Consider the following 13146-nt stretch of genomic DNA (forward strand, 5'->3'; position numbering starts at 1 on the left):
GGCAACCAGAATCGCGACCCCTGCCTTTTTGTCAGGAGTTGAGGAGAAGAACTGTTGCGGGAATGCGCGGGACCTCATCCTATGCCAATCTTTAGTGAGTAAGTGGGTTTCTTGAAGTAGGCAAATCGCGGCACCCGAGTGTTCTAAATATGACAGGACAGCTCGCCGCTTGATGGGGTTGTTGAGCCCCTTCACGTTCAGTGTAAGGATTTTCAAAGTGACTTCAGACATCTCATTACAGGGATGTAATTCTTGCGCAATCTACTATCCGCCTGTCGCACTGTACCCTGCACGTGGGTTTCAGCCCCTGTCGGCACACTGGTTCCCTCCCACCCCACCCCGCAATACACCCAACACTCGCACCCCAACCTGACTACCTGCCCTCCCGCCTCCCCCTCCCCAACACCAACACCCCCCAATCCCTCTGAACTCTTCCCCCAACCCCCCTCGAAAACGGAGTACTCAATCCCTCCCCCTCCACCCCCCGCCCTAACCCAAACAAGAAATCCCCAACATGGTGTCATAGTCCCAGGCCAGGCAACACATAACACAGGCCCGTAGTAAAGTTACGAAAAGGAGCGTGTAGCAGTGGCGACCTCCTCGGCCAAACGCCCGCCCCCCCACCCCCGTATTAGCATTGTCATATTGCTAAAGAGTCCCCATCACGTTGATAAGTCAGTCTGCGGACGTTGTGTCCCTTGAAACCTCCTGGATGGCCAGGGCCTGTTTTGGGGCTATGGTGGCTGGATCTGGTTTCAGTTCCGCTTTGGGTGAGTATCTGCGACCGACTCTTTGCCACCCAGTCTTTGATGGCTGCTGGGAAGGACCTGGTGAGGTAGATCCCTCCTCGTGCTCAATACCCAGCAGGGTGCAGGTGTCCTGGAGGGATCTCAGTTGATGCAGGGTTCCGTTCCACTTGAAGATCAGACGGAAAGGGAGACTCCAAGAGTAGAGGACCCCTTTGTCCTGACGACTTTAAATGCCTTCCTTTTGAAGTGTGATGGCTGAAAGGTCCTGATATAAAGCCACTGGGTGCCCTTGGTATTTGAGAGGTTGTTTCTGACACGCCTCTCGGAGGATCCTTTCTTTCAATGGAAAATCTGGAAGGTAGGCCAGGATATCCGGTGGGGGGCAGGCGCGCGCCTCGCCAGTCCTACTCTGTGCGCCCTGTCTAGTCGAATGTCAAAGTCTGCCGGTTCCCCCAAGATCTCTCGAAACATTTCCTGCAGGTAGCTGGTAACGTTTGCTCCTTCTGCTTTAGATGGTACGCCCCAGACCCGAATTTTGTTGCGGCGGGACCTATTTTCAAGATCCTCTGCGTGCGCTTGCAGGTCAACCTGTTGGTCTCGGAGGCGGAGAAGTTCTTGCTGAAGTAGTTCCACTTCCTCGCTCCTGGTCTGATCCGAGTCTTCGACGGCCGCTACCCTTTCCCCCAGACCGTGCACCTCGCGGCGTATCTCTCGGAACTCCCCAGCCATTTCTTGCTTCAACGATTGAAAGTCCTCTCGCAGGGAGTTGAATAAAGATTCGAGGAATGACTTGGTGATGGGCACCTCTTCGTCTCCCTGATCTGTGAGTTGCTTTGACGCCGCTATAGAGGTGGATCCCTTAGGATCCCTTGAGGAGCATATCAGTGAGCGTGCGCCCGCCTCCCCTCCCCACTCGTGCCATAATTCGTCACTGTCCACAAGTTTTATTCCTCTTTTGGGTGATAGGGTCCTACTGGGACGACCTCTGTGTCAGGACCACGTGCACTTAGGGTGCCGAGCAAAAGCCGCAGCCCGCAAGCGGAGGGTGGGCCTTCTCTTGTCGGGGTCCGTGCGGCGGTGGGTGTAGAGAGGAAGGGGTCCTCTTTGTTTCACGCTCCCCCCACAGGCCCTGTGTGGTGCGGTTTCACCGTCACCGTGGGACGTCCTTGTTTAAGAGGCACCCTGACCTGGCAATTCTTTAGTGTTGGCCGTCAGCTCTGTGATGCATGGTGTCTTCCTCCAGTTGTTGCTCCCCTCCGCCTGTGGTGTGCCCAAAGGCCCCAGTGTGTGTAATGCAGGCCCTTGTGTGGGAGAGGAACCCTGACTCAACTAGTGTCCTGGCCTTAGATTGATCACTGTTTTGGCGCTTGGGGGGGGGGGGTGGGGGGGTCGCCTTTGTAGGTCCGCAAGTCTGGAGCAGGCAACAGGGACTCCCCCCGCTGTAGCGAGGGTGCCCTTGAGGTCAGTGGGTGCACAGTCACAGGCCACAATTCTTCGCCCTGCTCTGAGGCTTTCACATTCCTACCGGCGCTGGTGCCCACCCAGAAGCACAGGCGCCCAGGCCCGACCGCCCGCTCTGCTTACCGTCTTTATGAAGAGCTAGCGCTGTCTTCCTCGATGCACCTTACAAGCGGGGCCCGCCACTGCCCCCTCAGAGTTGGCACCTGGGGCTCCGCTGAGCCCTGTTCTCGATTTTCGCGCCTCAGTGCTCGCTGCCGTCACTCTGCCTCCCCGCTGCCCGCTGGGGATGTCGGCGGGCCTCCTGAGCTCCCGACCATCTCAGATTGCGGCCGGGGGCTGCACACTGAGGCCAATGATGTGCCTCTTGATGGTCCGCTGGGCTGCAGAGGTGCATGGTTCTCCCTGTCGGCCCCGGACTCGTCCGTTGCGGCGCCTCTGCTGTCAGGGCGCCATTTCGCGGCTGCTGGCGAGAAGTTGGAACAGGCTCTCTCTGAAATCTCGAGGCTTGGAATTGCACTCGGACGCAGGCTCAGTGTGGCAGTTTAGCCACCCCGCCACCCTCGGGCTCCGATGGGGGAGTTTGCGTAGGATATAACCGGTGAGGGGGATCTGACACGGGGAGTCTTCGAGTTTAGCGTCCTCCTAGGTCGCCATCTTAGCCCCGCCCCCCTCTCTTCCTCGATCTAGATTGAAGGAGAGCGCACGTTTTGGGTCCAGACGGTGGAGCCTCTCTTCCTCCTTCGAGGGATGCGGAGGCGGATAGAAGGTGGGCAAGGTGATGGACTGCCCGATATGAAAGGCTGTAACCACCTTGGGCAGGAAAGAAGGACGAGTCCTCAGGACAACTTTGTCTGGATGGACAGAGAGGAAAGGAGGCTAAGAGGAAAGAGCCTGGAGCTCACTCACTCTTCTGCCAAAGGTGATGGCAATCAGGAAAGCAGTCTTTAGAGTCAGAAGACGTAAAGGACAGTTATGGAGTGGCTCAAAGGGAGCACACATCAGATAGGTTAACACCAGATTCAAGTCCCACTGAGGCATTGCAAAGGGAACAGGAGGAAACATGTGAGTAATACCTTTCAAGAATCTATTTACAATAGGGGACTTGAAAAGAGAAGGCTGATCAGGAAGCCTCAAAAAGGCTGAAACGGCCGAACGATATCCCATGATAGTGCCCAGAGCAGAGCACTGCTGGGCTAGGGAAAGAAGAAAGAGGAGAACCTCTGAAAGAGGGGCAGAGAGGGGATCCACAGCCTTTGCTGTGCACTGTGAGAAGTTGGCCTGATACAAGGTGATCACTAGAACTAGTGAGTATCATATATCAGTCCAAACAACCCTTATGGTGATTGGTTGTAAGTCAACCTTATAGACCAGCTATCCTAATGGTAGCATGGACAAAGCAGTCTTAGGCTAAACTCTTTTGGCATGTGAAGCCAGCTGTTTTACCACAATATAACCCCTTGAATACCAAGTGAAAGGACGCCACACAGGTTGTTATGAAAATAAACAGTCTATTTATTAATAACAACACCTCTGAACTCTTTATGAGGTCAGAGGGCTAAGCACATGACAATCTCTTACGAAAAATACTACAAGTCGCACAAAATTACAATGGGGCCCTAGGGGCACGACAAACCATATACTAAGTAAGTGGAATGTGAAAGTCGATAAAGGAAATGGAGCTGTCCAGAGGCTGTAGGATCGATGGGACCACGCTATACTAACTTCAGGTAAGTAATAGGAGGCCCACGGAACGTCTATGGACAGTACAGTTCAAGAAAAAGGTGAGTACGGACAATCCTGACTAAGTAGGACTAAAACGACTGTGGAACTCGACACTAGGACAGTTAAACTACCGTTGAGCACCGAAATGCTCGTGTTACCTCACCCACGGGCCGCGGGTGCATAGGTGTCAAAGTGCGTCGGGTTCTCGCGTTGAAGTCTATGGAGCCTGAAAGAAAAGATGCTGCAGGCGACCCGGAGGAAGATGTCCGGTGCAATCCAAGGGTGGATTGTTGAAGAAGGAGACCTGAAAGAAGAGGGGACAATGTTCACAGTCACTAGCCAGTGACTGGAGTGGAACCAGGAAGGAACCAGATGTCGTCGTCGCGATCAGGTGAAGAGTGGACGCTTGACTCTGCAGCCACGTGGACCAGGAGGTGTCTTCGACGACCAGGATGGAGGCACGAGCTGTCCCACGCAGGCTCTCGCTGTCGGCGGTGTCGGATCCGGGATTGGACTCCACAGGCCTTGGCAAAGGCAACCCACGCGGTGAGTGAAGAAAGCGTCTGGTGCGGACTAGGAGAGTCCGGGGTGCCCCTCTTTTGGAAAGGAGCAAGGGCCAGTCTGGAGCAACCAGACCAGCAGTGAAAATTCAAAGGTTCGTCGTCTAGGAGGCCACTAGCCAGCCGGCAAGTGACCAGACAACGCGTCGAGCAGGAACCAAGCAGAAGGGCCCCACGCAGATCTCGTGGATGCTGGAGGGCTGATCTTCGGTGCAGGGGCTGCTCGGGGCTGGGGCTTCTCAGTCCCCAAAGCACTTGGTCGAGTTTACCTCGGGAGTCGTGCTGGAAGCGAAGTGCAGGTTCGTTCAAGATGGCCGGTCCCATGTGTCTCGTCGCACCCACGGGTCTCAGCTTTGCTGCAGATGTGAGTTGAGGTCGGAGAGGTCTGGGAATCCGGGTCTCGTCGGGCTCGGAAGTCTGGATTCTCGAGGGAAGACGACAAAGTGAAGCCGCTGGACGCTTGATGGTGCCTGCAGTTGCAGGGTGGACGCTCCTTGTCCACAAGGGAGATTCTTCAGTCTTCTGTGGAGCAGAACGTCGAAGGCCAGAGTTTCTTCTTGTTGAATAGTTCAGAATAATCTAATTTGGAATGGGACCAACTCCTACCTTTATTCTCCTGAAGGGGACTGCACTACTGACTAGGTCCCTCCCCTGGGTGGGACCAGGAAGGGGGGTGGTTACACCCCCTATCCTTTGTCCGGTTTCCCGCCAGAGCTGGGGCAGGGATGCCCCAGCAACTGGTTTGAACCGGTGTATGCACAGGGCACCTTGTGTGCCCCAGGCATGTCTCATTCCTTTCAGACCTATCCTCCCCAATACACCAAATCCTGTCTGGGGTGGTGCTAGCACCTCCCAAAGCAGGAAACCCTTTGTCTAAGCCATCCTCGCTGGAAGGACTCCCAGCAGCAGGAGGTCAGACTTGTGTCTGTGGTGGCAGCATCCATTTTGTGATGCTGAGGCTCGAGTTAACTTTAACCGGGGTTCACAGTTACATACATGTCGTGTCCCTCTAGAAGGGTGGAATGCTACCCCCGTCGCCAGAATTGGCGAGGGGGTAGTATTCCAAATCGTATGACACCTTACTCGACATGTTTTGATAATGTTATACCAGAGTTAGCATTTAACCGCGAGGTTGATAATGCACTTAAGAGTATATGGTATAGCGTTATCATGGAACAGCTATTAGGACTTGGTTCCGCAAGCTGCAAACGGGCTCAGCTCATGCCAGAGCACCATCTCACATAATTCCAAGCACTCTGCCTTCAGGATTGATAAGGCCTTCCATAGGATTGACTGTTAGGAATATATATCTCCATTTTAGGGTTAGATATAGGTATACTATATCTACAGCAAAGGGTGATTACACCACCTTGCCCCAGCTGTCGTGCAGCCAGTTGTGTCAGTTTTGGATGGCCAGCCAGGGGTGGCATAATACATGCTTCAGCCCCTGGTAGGCCCTGAGTACACCTATGCCCTGGATACCTAAGGTATACTGTACAGGGACTGATAAGGTGACTCAGTATCCAATTAGATATGTACCTAGGGTACATGGAGTCCATTTTAACAGAGAGAGCAGAGAGCCTGGGGTCCTGAATAGCAGGATACCAGGCCAACTAAGTCAAAAACCAGCAAAACACCAGGCAAAAAGTTGGGGGTATCCATCGTCAGATATCCACCTTCCTACATGCACCATGCCACAAATTTGTTCCACCTGCAGGCGTATACCTTTTTTGCGGAGGGACGCCTGGCTGCCAGAATGACATCACAGACTTCAGGAAGCAAGTCAAATGGCATCTACTGTCACTGCTCAATCTCTACGCATGTAGGTGGAGGCTGAACAGGTTAGGGTGGAGGAACATCCCCTATTGCTGCGACAGAAGGTCCTCCTGAAGAGGCAGTCGAATTGGGGGATCGATTGACATACTGAGTAGCTCGGGATACCAGTATCTTCGTGCCCAATCCGGAGCCAAAAGGATGACTTGGGCCTGGTCGCGCCTGATCTTCTTCAACACTCTGAGCAGAAGTGGTATAGGTGGAAAGGCGTATAACAGACCGCAACTCAACTTGCATCGAAAAGTGTCGCAGAGCGAGTGGCGCCTTGGAAATTCCAACGCGTAGGACTGATGACTTTGCGCGTTCTCTTCGGTGGCGAATAGATCTAACCAAGGCTCTCCCCACTGCCAAGAGAGACCTTGCGCCACGTCTGAGTTCAGACGCCACTCGTGATCCATTATGCACCGACGGCCGAGTTTGTCCGCCCTGGTGTTCAGGGAACCCGCCAGGTGTTGAACCACCAGGGTGATGCCCTGATGTTCCAGCCATGTCCAGAGGCGCAGAGCCTCCTGACATAGGGTCCACAACCCCACCCCGCCCTGTTTGTTGCAATACCACATGGCAGTGGTGCTGTCCGTGAACACCTGCACTACACTTCCCTGGTCAGAGGGAAGGAATGCCTTCAGTGCAAGCCGGATCGCCCGCAGCTCCAGAAGGTTGATATGGAGCCGGGACTCTGCCGGAGACCAGAGGCCTCTGATCTCCACCTCTCCCATGTGGCCCCCCATCCCAGGAGGGACGCATCCGTCTCCACTGTGTGCTGCAGTTGGGGAAGGGAGAGGGATCTGCCACTGACCCAATCGCCGTCCGTGAGCCACCACTGCAACTGTCTCGCAGTGCCCTCCGAGATCAGGATGTGGTCGGACAGGTTGCCCTGATGCTGTGCCCACTGGAACTTCAGGTCCCATTGCAGAGTCCGCATCCGCCACCTGCCATGATGTACCAGCAGGATGCAGGAGGCCATCAGTCCAAGAAGCGGTAGGGTTAACCTGACCGAAACGCGGGATAAAGGCTGAAACATCGGAATCAGAGCCTGAATATCCCAAACCCGCTGCTCGGGAGGATAAATCAAAAACTGCGCAGAGTCCAGAACCGCTCCGATAAAGAGGAGCTTCTGGGAGGGGCTCAGGTGCGACTTTGCCACGTTGATGGAGAACCCCAGCGAATGCAGAAGGTCGGCCGTAGTCTGGAGGTGGGTGACGACCGTTTGGGGCAAGCCCGCCTTCAACAACCAGTCATCGAGATAGGGGAAGACTGGAACCCCTGATCGGCGCAGATGAGCTGCGACCACCACCATCACTTTCGTAAACACCAGAGGTGCAATGGTGAGCCCGAAGGGGAGCACAGTAAACTTAAAGTGCTCATGGCCTACCGTGAACCGCAGGTAACGCCGATGGACCAGCAGGACGGGAATATGGAAATAAGCGTCCTGCAAGTCCAACCCTACCAGCCAGTGTCCAGGGTCTAGGGCAGCTAGAACCCGAGCGAACGTCAGCATCTTAAACTTCTCCTTCTGGAGGAAGCAGTTGACGCTCCTGAGGTCGAAGATATGGCGCAGGCCCACTTTGCCCTTCTTGGGAACCAGAAAGTAGTGAGAGTAACGCCGCTTGATGGCCCCCTTGGCCAAGAGGGCCGTAACTTCCTCCTGCAGAAGTTGCAAGTGATCCCCCGACATGCAGTGGTACTGGGGTGGCATGGCTGGAGGGGTCGCCTCGAAGGAGAGGGAGTAGCTCCTTCGGATGATTTGCAGCACCCATCTATCAGAGGAACTGGTACACCAGTGGAGCAGGTGATGGCGAACTCTGCCTCCAGGCGTGGAATGGGCCTGAAAGCTCGGACTAGGAAGGCTTTGAGGCAGATGCTGCGGGAGCAGATGTGGACTGACCGGCTCTTTGGCCCCCTGCTCCGCCACGGCGGAATGCATGTCCGCAACCGTGTTGAGGTTGGTTCTGCGGCCTGTGGCTGGACGAACGTGCAGGGTTGCCCCTTCCGTGGCCATGAAAGGAGCAAAAAGCAGAAGGTTGCTGGTGCTGGGCCGACAGACCCAAGGACTTGGCTATAGCCCTGGAGTCATTAAAGTGTTCCAGCGCGCCATCTGCCTTGTTGCCAAAGAGGCGACGGGCATCAAAAGGCATGTCCATGAGAGTGCTCTGGACATCCCCTGAAAAGTTTGTGGACCTCAGCCAGGCGTGACGACGAATCGCCACCGTCGTTGCAATCGCTCTGCCCAGAGAGTCTGTGGTGTCAAGTCCACATCGAACGGAGTATTGTGCTGCATCTTGCCCCTCAGCAAGAGCTTGGGCGAGCCGTGTCTTGGCCTCCTCCGGACACTGTATCCCATAGAGAGTGGGTGTAATGGCGCAAAAGGAATGCAGTATTGATGGACCGCAACCCTAGACTGATGGAGGAAAACAGTTTCTTGCCAAACTGTTCCAGCCTTTTGGAATCCCGGTCCGTGGGAATGGAAGGGAATGTGGTTTGGGACGTGGAGGCGTGGATAACCAGACTCTCATGGGTGGGGTGGGTGGACAGAACGCAGGGCTCGCCCAGAGCTGGGCGGTGGCGCCGGGCCACGTTCCAATCCACAGGAGGGACAGTGGTGGGCTTGGACCAAGTGCCCATCGGAACGTCAGTGAGGGCCTCATTAAACTTTAGCAGAGGCTCCTAAGAGCTTACTGGCGGTTGAAGCACCTCGGTGAGGAGGTTAGTCCTCATGGCCACGGCAGCAAGCTCAAGGCCCAAGGCCTTGGCTGCCTTGCGCAGCACCACAGCATAAGTCGCTCCCTCCTCCGTAGCCACGGAAGGAGGAGAGAGAAAACCAGTGCCAGGCGAAGGGTCTAGACCACTGGCCTCCCCTAGCTCATCTGCCCAGTCCTGACTTAACTGGCACTGGTGTGCCAGAGGGTCCTCAGACCCCTCCCAGTCATCCCCTTCATCCGTGTCCTGATAAAAAGGCAAAAATGACGGAGCCGGGCATAGGGAAAAAAGCTCACCAGTGAGCGTCGGAGACGGCGCCAAGCGGCACCGCTCTGACACAGAGCCCGAGCCGGGATGAAGCCGGGGGCCGTGTTGTCCGAGGACGGCACCGGGGGTGGCACCGAGGGGTCTGCGTACGAGCCGGCGGCGCAGTGGCCGAAGCCGCCGGCAACACAGGACTAGGCCCCCCAGTCGGACCCACGGGGCCCGAAGGCACGCCGGCGAGTCTCGACGGCGGAAAGAGAGTCCTCATGGCCACGAGGAAGTCTCGAATCTGCTCCGGAGTCGCACTGAGCCCAGGGACCGGAGGGTGTGAGGCTGGAAGCGACTGCGCTGGCTTCGGCGAAGCCGGCGCTACCTGAACCTTCGTCCGGGTCGTGCGACCGGCGAGGGGAAGTCGAAGAACGATGGCGCCTCTTCGACTTCTTTTTGCCATGCCTTGACTTACCCGAGGGCGAGGACTTGGATCCAGACGATCGATGATGACTGCGGCTCCGCGACCGGTCCCTTGACTTCTTTCTCGACCAGGACCTCAAGCGGCACGGAGCCGACTGCCGGAGCTCGAGGAGCTTACGGGAACGCTCACGCCTAGCCTTCGACGTCAAGGTCCAGCAGTCGGGGCACGACTTGTCATCGTGGTCGGCCCCCAAACAGTAGAGACACCGGCGGTGGGGGTCGGTAACAGACATCAGTCTGTGACAAGCGTCACACGGCTTGAACCCGGGCATCCCAACCTGCACCAGGAGTTAAGGTCGACTCAAAAAAGATAGACAAAATTGTCCAAAAAAGTTACTCAAAAATTGACTAAGGGTACGCTCTTCCCCGATCTGTGCTTGCTGGCGCAGAAAAAAGAAGAACTGACGTCAGCACGCGAGAGAGGCGTCTAAGTACTCCAGCGATGTTATTCCGGCGATCACGATGACAGACGCGGAGCCGCAGACGACGCCTACCGATGCGCAGGTATACTGCTGACGAAAACTTTCCGGATCCAGTCTGATGCCTGCGGATATTCTAAGGTAAGAAATCGAACACCAACGTGTTTCTTTCAGATAGGAAGAGCCGCAGGAAAAGCCTTTGTGTTCAGATTTAACAATGAAGGCTGTGTCACCTGGCTCTCTGACACATGATGAGAGGGCAAGACCTTTGGGACACTATTAGTAGGTCTACAGCATCTGCCAATCTATGTAATGAAGGGCCCAAAAAGAGCTATCCCAAAAAAGAGCTATCCCCAAAAAGTTCTAAATGGCCTTTTTAAATGGAAACAGACGGTTGTAAAGGTTCTATCAAATTATACTTTGGTGTTTCAGAAGGGAAAGTCAGCTCCTAAGTGTCTGCAGCTTTATGCACTATAATGGTAAAGTAAAAGACTTCCTCTCAAACGCAAGCCTCTGGTTCAGATGGAGGAAGTAAATTACCAGTCTCGGAGGTGTCATCTTGTGTGCAAACAATCTCTATCAGAAATATTTATGGCGTCAAAATCCGATCTCTAGGGGTGGCAGGAAGGGGAATGGCACTGTGGTCCAAGACTTCTTTCTAGGTGTAGAGGCTAGACCCTAGAGAGGGACTGAGTTGTGAGGTGTACAACTTGCACTTCCCTGTTGGCCTTGGCAAAGCACTACTTGGTTTCCTGCTCCCGGATGGCCTTCAGGTGCATGAAAAAAACAGCAATTGCTGTATCGAGTGGCAGGCTCAGTATATGATATAAAAAGACATAACTGAAAAGTACTAGAATTAAGTCCACATTTCCTCAAACCACACATACTGAACATTAAGACTCAATAAATGTTGAGCTGGTTAGGTTAAGCAGACATTTTCAGATTTTAGGCTCTATGGTTAACATGTATCTTTTTAAAAGAAAGTGGTCAGCATTATTTTATGTAAGTAATGTATTGAGTTGCTTTTTCTGAAGACTGCATCTTTATATGTAAAGTAAATATTCTCAAAATAAAACTCGACAAAGGAAGAAAATTCTGCAGAACATCTCTTACCTTGCCCCTATTTTGATGTTGAACTGCTGTAGCCCCTGAAGTAAAATAGCCAGTGGACAGAAGGAAATCTTCAAGGCTTCGGCAACTGCCTCCTGAACCAGGGCCGGCCAATGATTATTTGGAATTTTTGCCTATTTTGAAAATTAAGTATAAAAAAGAAAAAAACAACAATAAACTGTTAAGACAAAAAAATATTATTTCTGTTACTTGATTAGGGAAACTATTATAGATCCGGTTATGAAACATTGTTTAAGTACATTTTAACACATTTCAGTAAAAAAAGATTTAGACACATAGTTTTAAGATTCTGATTTGCATTTGATTTTTGCTATTTATATATAAATCATACCTGTCTACGAGTCCGGTTTAGTTTGTTAAACCATAGTACAACCATAAGTATCTGTAGCTATGAGCAGTCAGGCTTACACAAAGGAACACATGTAAAGCATTAAACTGCACCAAAACAATTCAAGAGGAAAGAAACTTAAGACTCAGGGAACCCAACACCAATTTACAAATATTTATGAATTTATGGACACCAAAATTAAAAAGACCCATCCAGAGACATAGATTTTACAAGGAACAGTAAGGAAAATGCTACTTACCAGTATGCATCTGTTCTTGGCATGTAGAGCTGCAGATTTCTACACTTTGCATTGGATCGCCACCTGGTGTTGGGCTCAGATGATTGCATGTCGTCTTGGAAGAAGTCTTTGTAGTCACGAGATAAGTGACTCCTCCCTTGGACGATAGTGCGCATGGGCATCGGCTCCATCCTTAGATTGTTATATCTAATTAAGATAAACTGGAACAGATACAGGTCCCAGGGAGGCGGGAGGGCGTGTAGAAATCTGCAGCTCTACATGCCAAGAACAGATGCATACTGGTAAGTAGCATTTTCCGTTCGAGGCATATGAGCTGCAGATTCTACACTTTGCATCGATTGTGCAGCCGTGTCTCCCCTAGTGGTGGTCCCCTGTATGTGTTGCAGTAGTTGAAAGGAGTTTTGAGGACAGCTTGGCATACTGCAGCTTGCTGCTTGGCTTGGACATCAACACAATAGTGTTTAGTGAAAGTGTGTGTTGTAGACCATGTTGCTGCCTTGCAGATGTCTTCTAGGGGAATGTTCCCTAAGAAAGCCATGGAGGCTCCTAGTTTGCGTGTGGAGTGCGCTCTAGGAGGAACTGTTAATGTGCGTTTTGCCTTGTGATAGCATATTTGTATATATTTAACAATCCACCTTGCAATTCCTGATTTAGAAATGGGGTTGCCTTTATGTGGTGGAGAGAAAGCTACAAATAGTTGCTTTGTTTTGCGAAAGGATTTTGTCCTATCAATGTAATAGAGAAGAGCTCTTTTGACATCTAGTGTGTGTAGAGCTCTTTCTGCTACAGAGTCTGGGTTTTGAAAAAACACTGGTAACTCTACAGATTGGTTTAGATGAAAAGGAGTAATTACTTTAGGAAGGAATTTAGGATTAGTCCTTAGAACCACTTTGTTACGGTGTAATTGTAAGAATGGTTCCAGTATAGTGAAAGCTTGAATCTCACTAACTCTTCTAAGGCACAAGTTACTACTTGTGTAACGATATATCTGTAAGAGACATTAGTTAGTGATAGATTCCTTACCTTAGAATATCCCCAGGCGTCAGACTGGATCCGGAAATTATTGCGTAGCAGTACCCTTGCGCGTCGGTAGGCGTCGTCTGCGGCTCCGCGTCCGTCGTCGGCGCCGTGATGACGTCGACGGAGTACTTAGACGCCGCCTCCACGTGCTGACGTCAGTTCTTAGACACAGCTTTTCCGCGCCAGAAGCGCTAAGCCATGACAAAAACCAACACTGGTGCCATTGAAACTA

General features: G+C 52.6%; 1 protein-coding gene across 1 annotated transcript in view; it reads right to left on the bottom strand.

Annotated features, from left to right (window-relative positions):
* SKIC3 (SKI3 subunit of superkiller complex) overlaps positions 1-13146 on the bottom strand; it is a 1397627-nt gene that overhangs the window by 41892 nt on the left and 1342589 nt on the right. Inside the window, exon 39 of the mRNA XM_078675399.1 lies at positions 11290-11420. Within this exon, the coding sequence (XP_078531525.1) occupies positions 11290-11420 (131 nt within the window). The remainder of the gene's footprint in view (positions 1-11289; positions 11421-13146) is intronic.

This window comes from Lissotriton helveticus, chromosome 2_1 (genome assembly GCF_964261635.1).
Source record: "Lissotriton helveticus chromosome 2_1, aLisHel1.1, whole genome shotgun sequence".
NCBI lineage: Eukaryota > Metazoa > Chordata > Amphibia > Caudata > Salamandridae > Lissotriton > Lissotriton helveticus.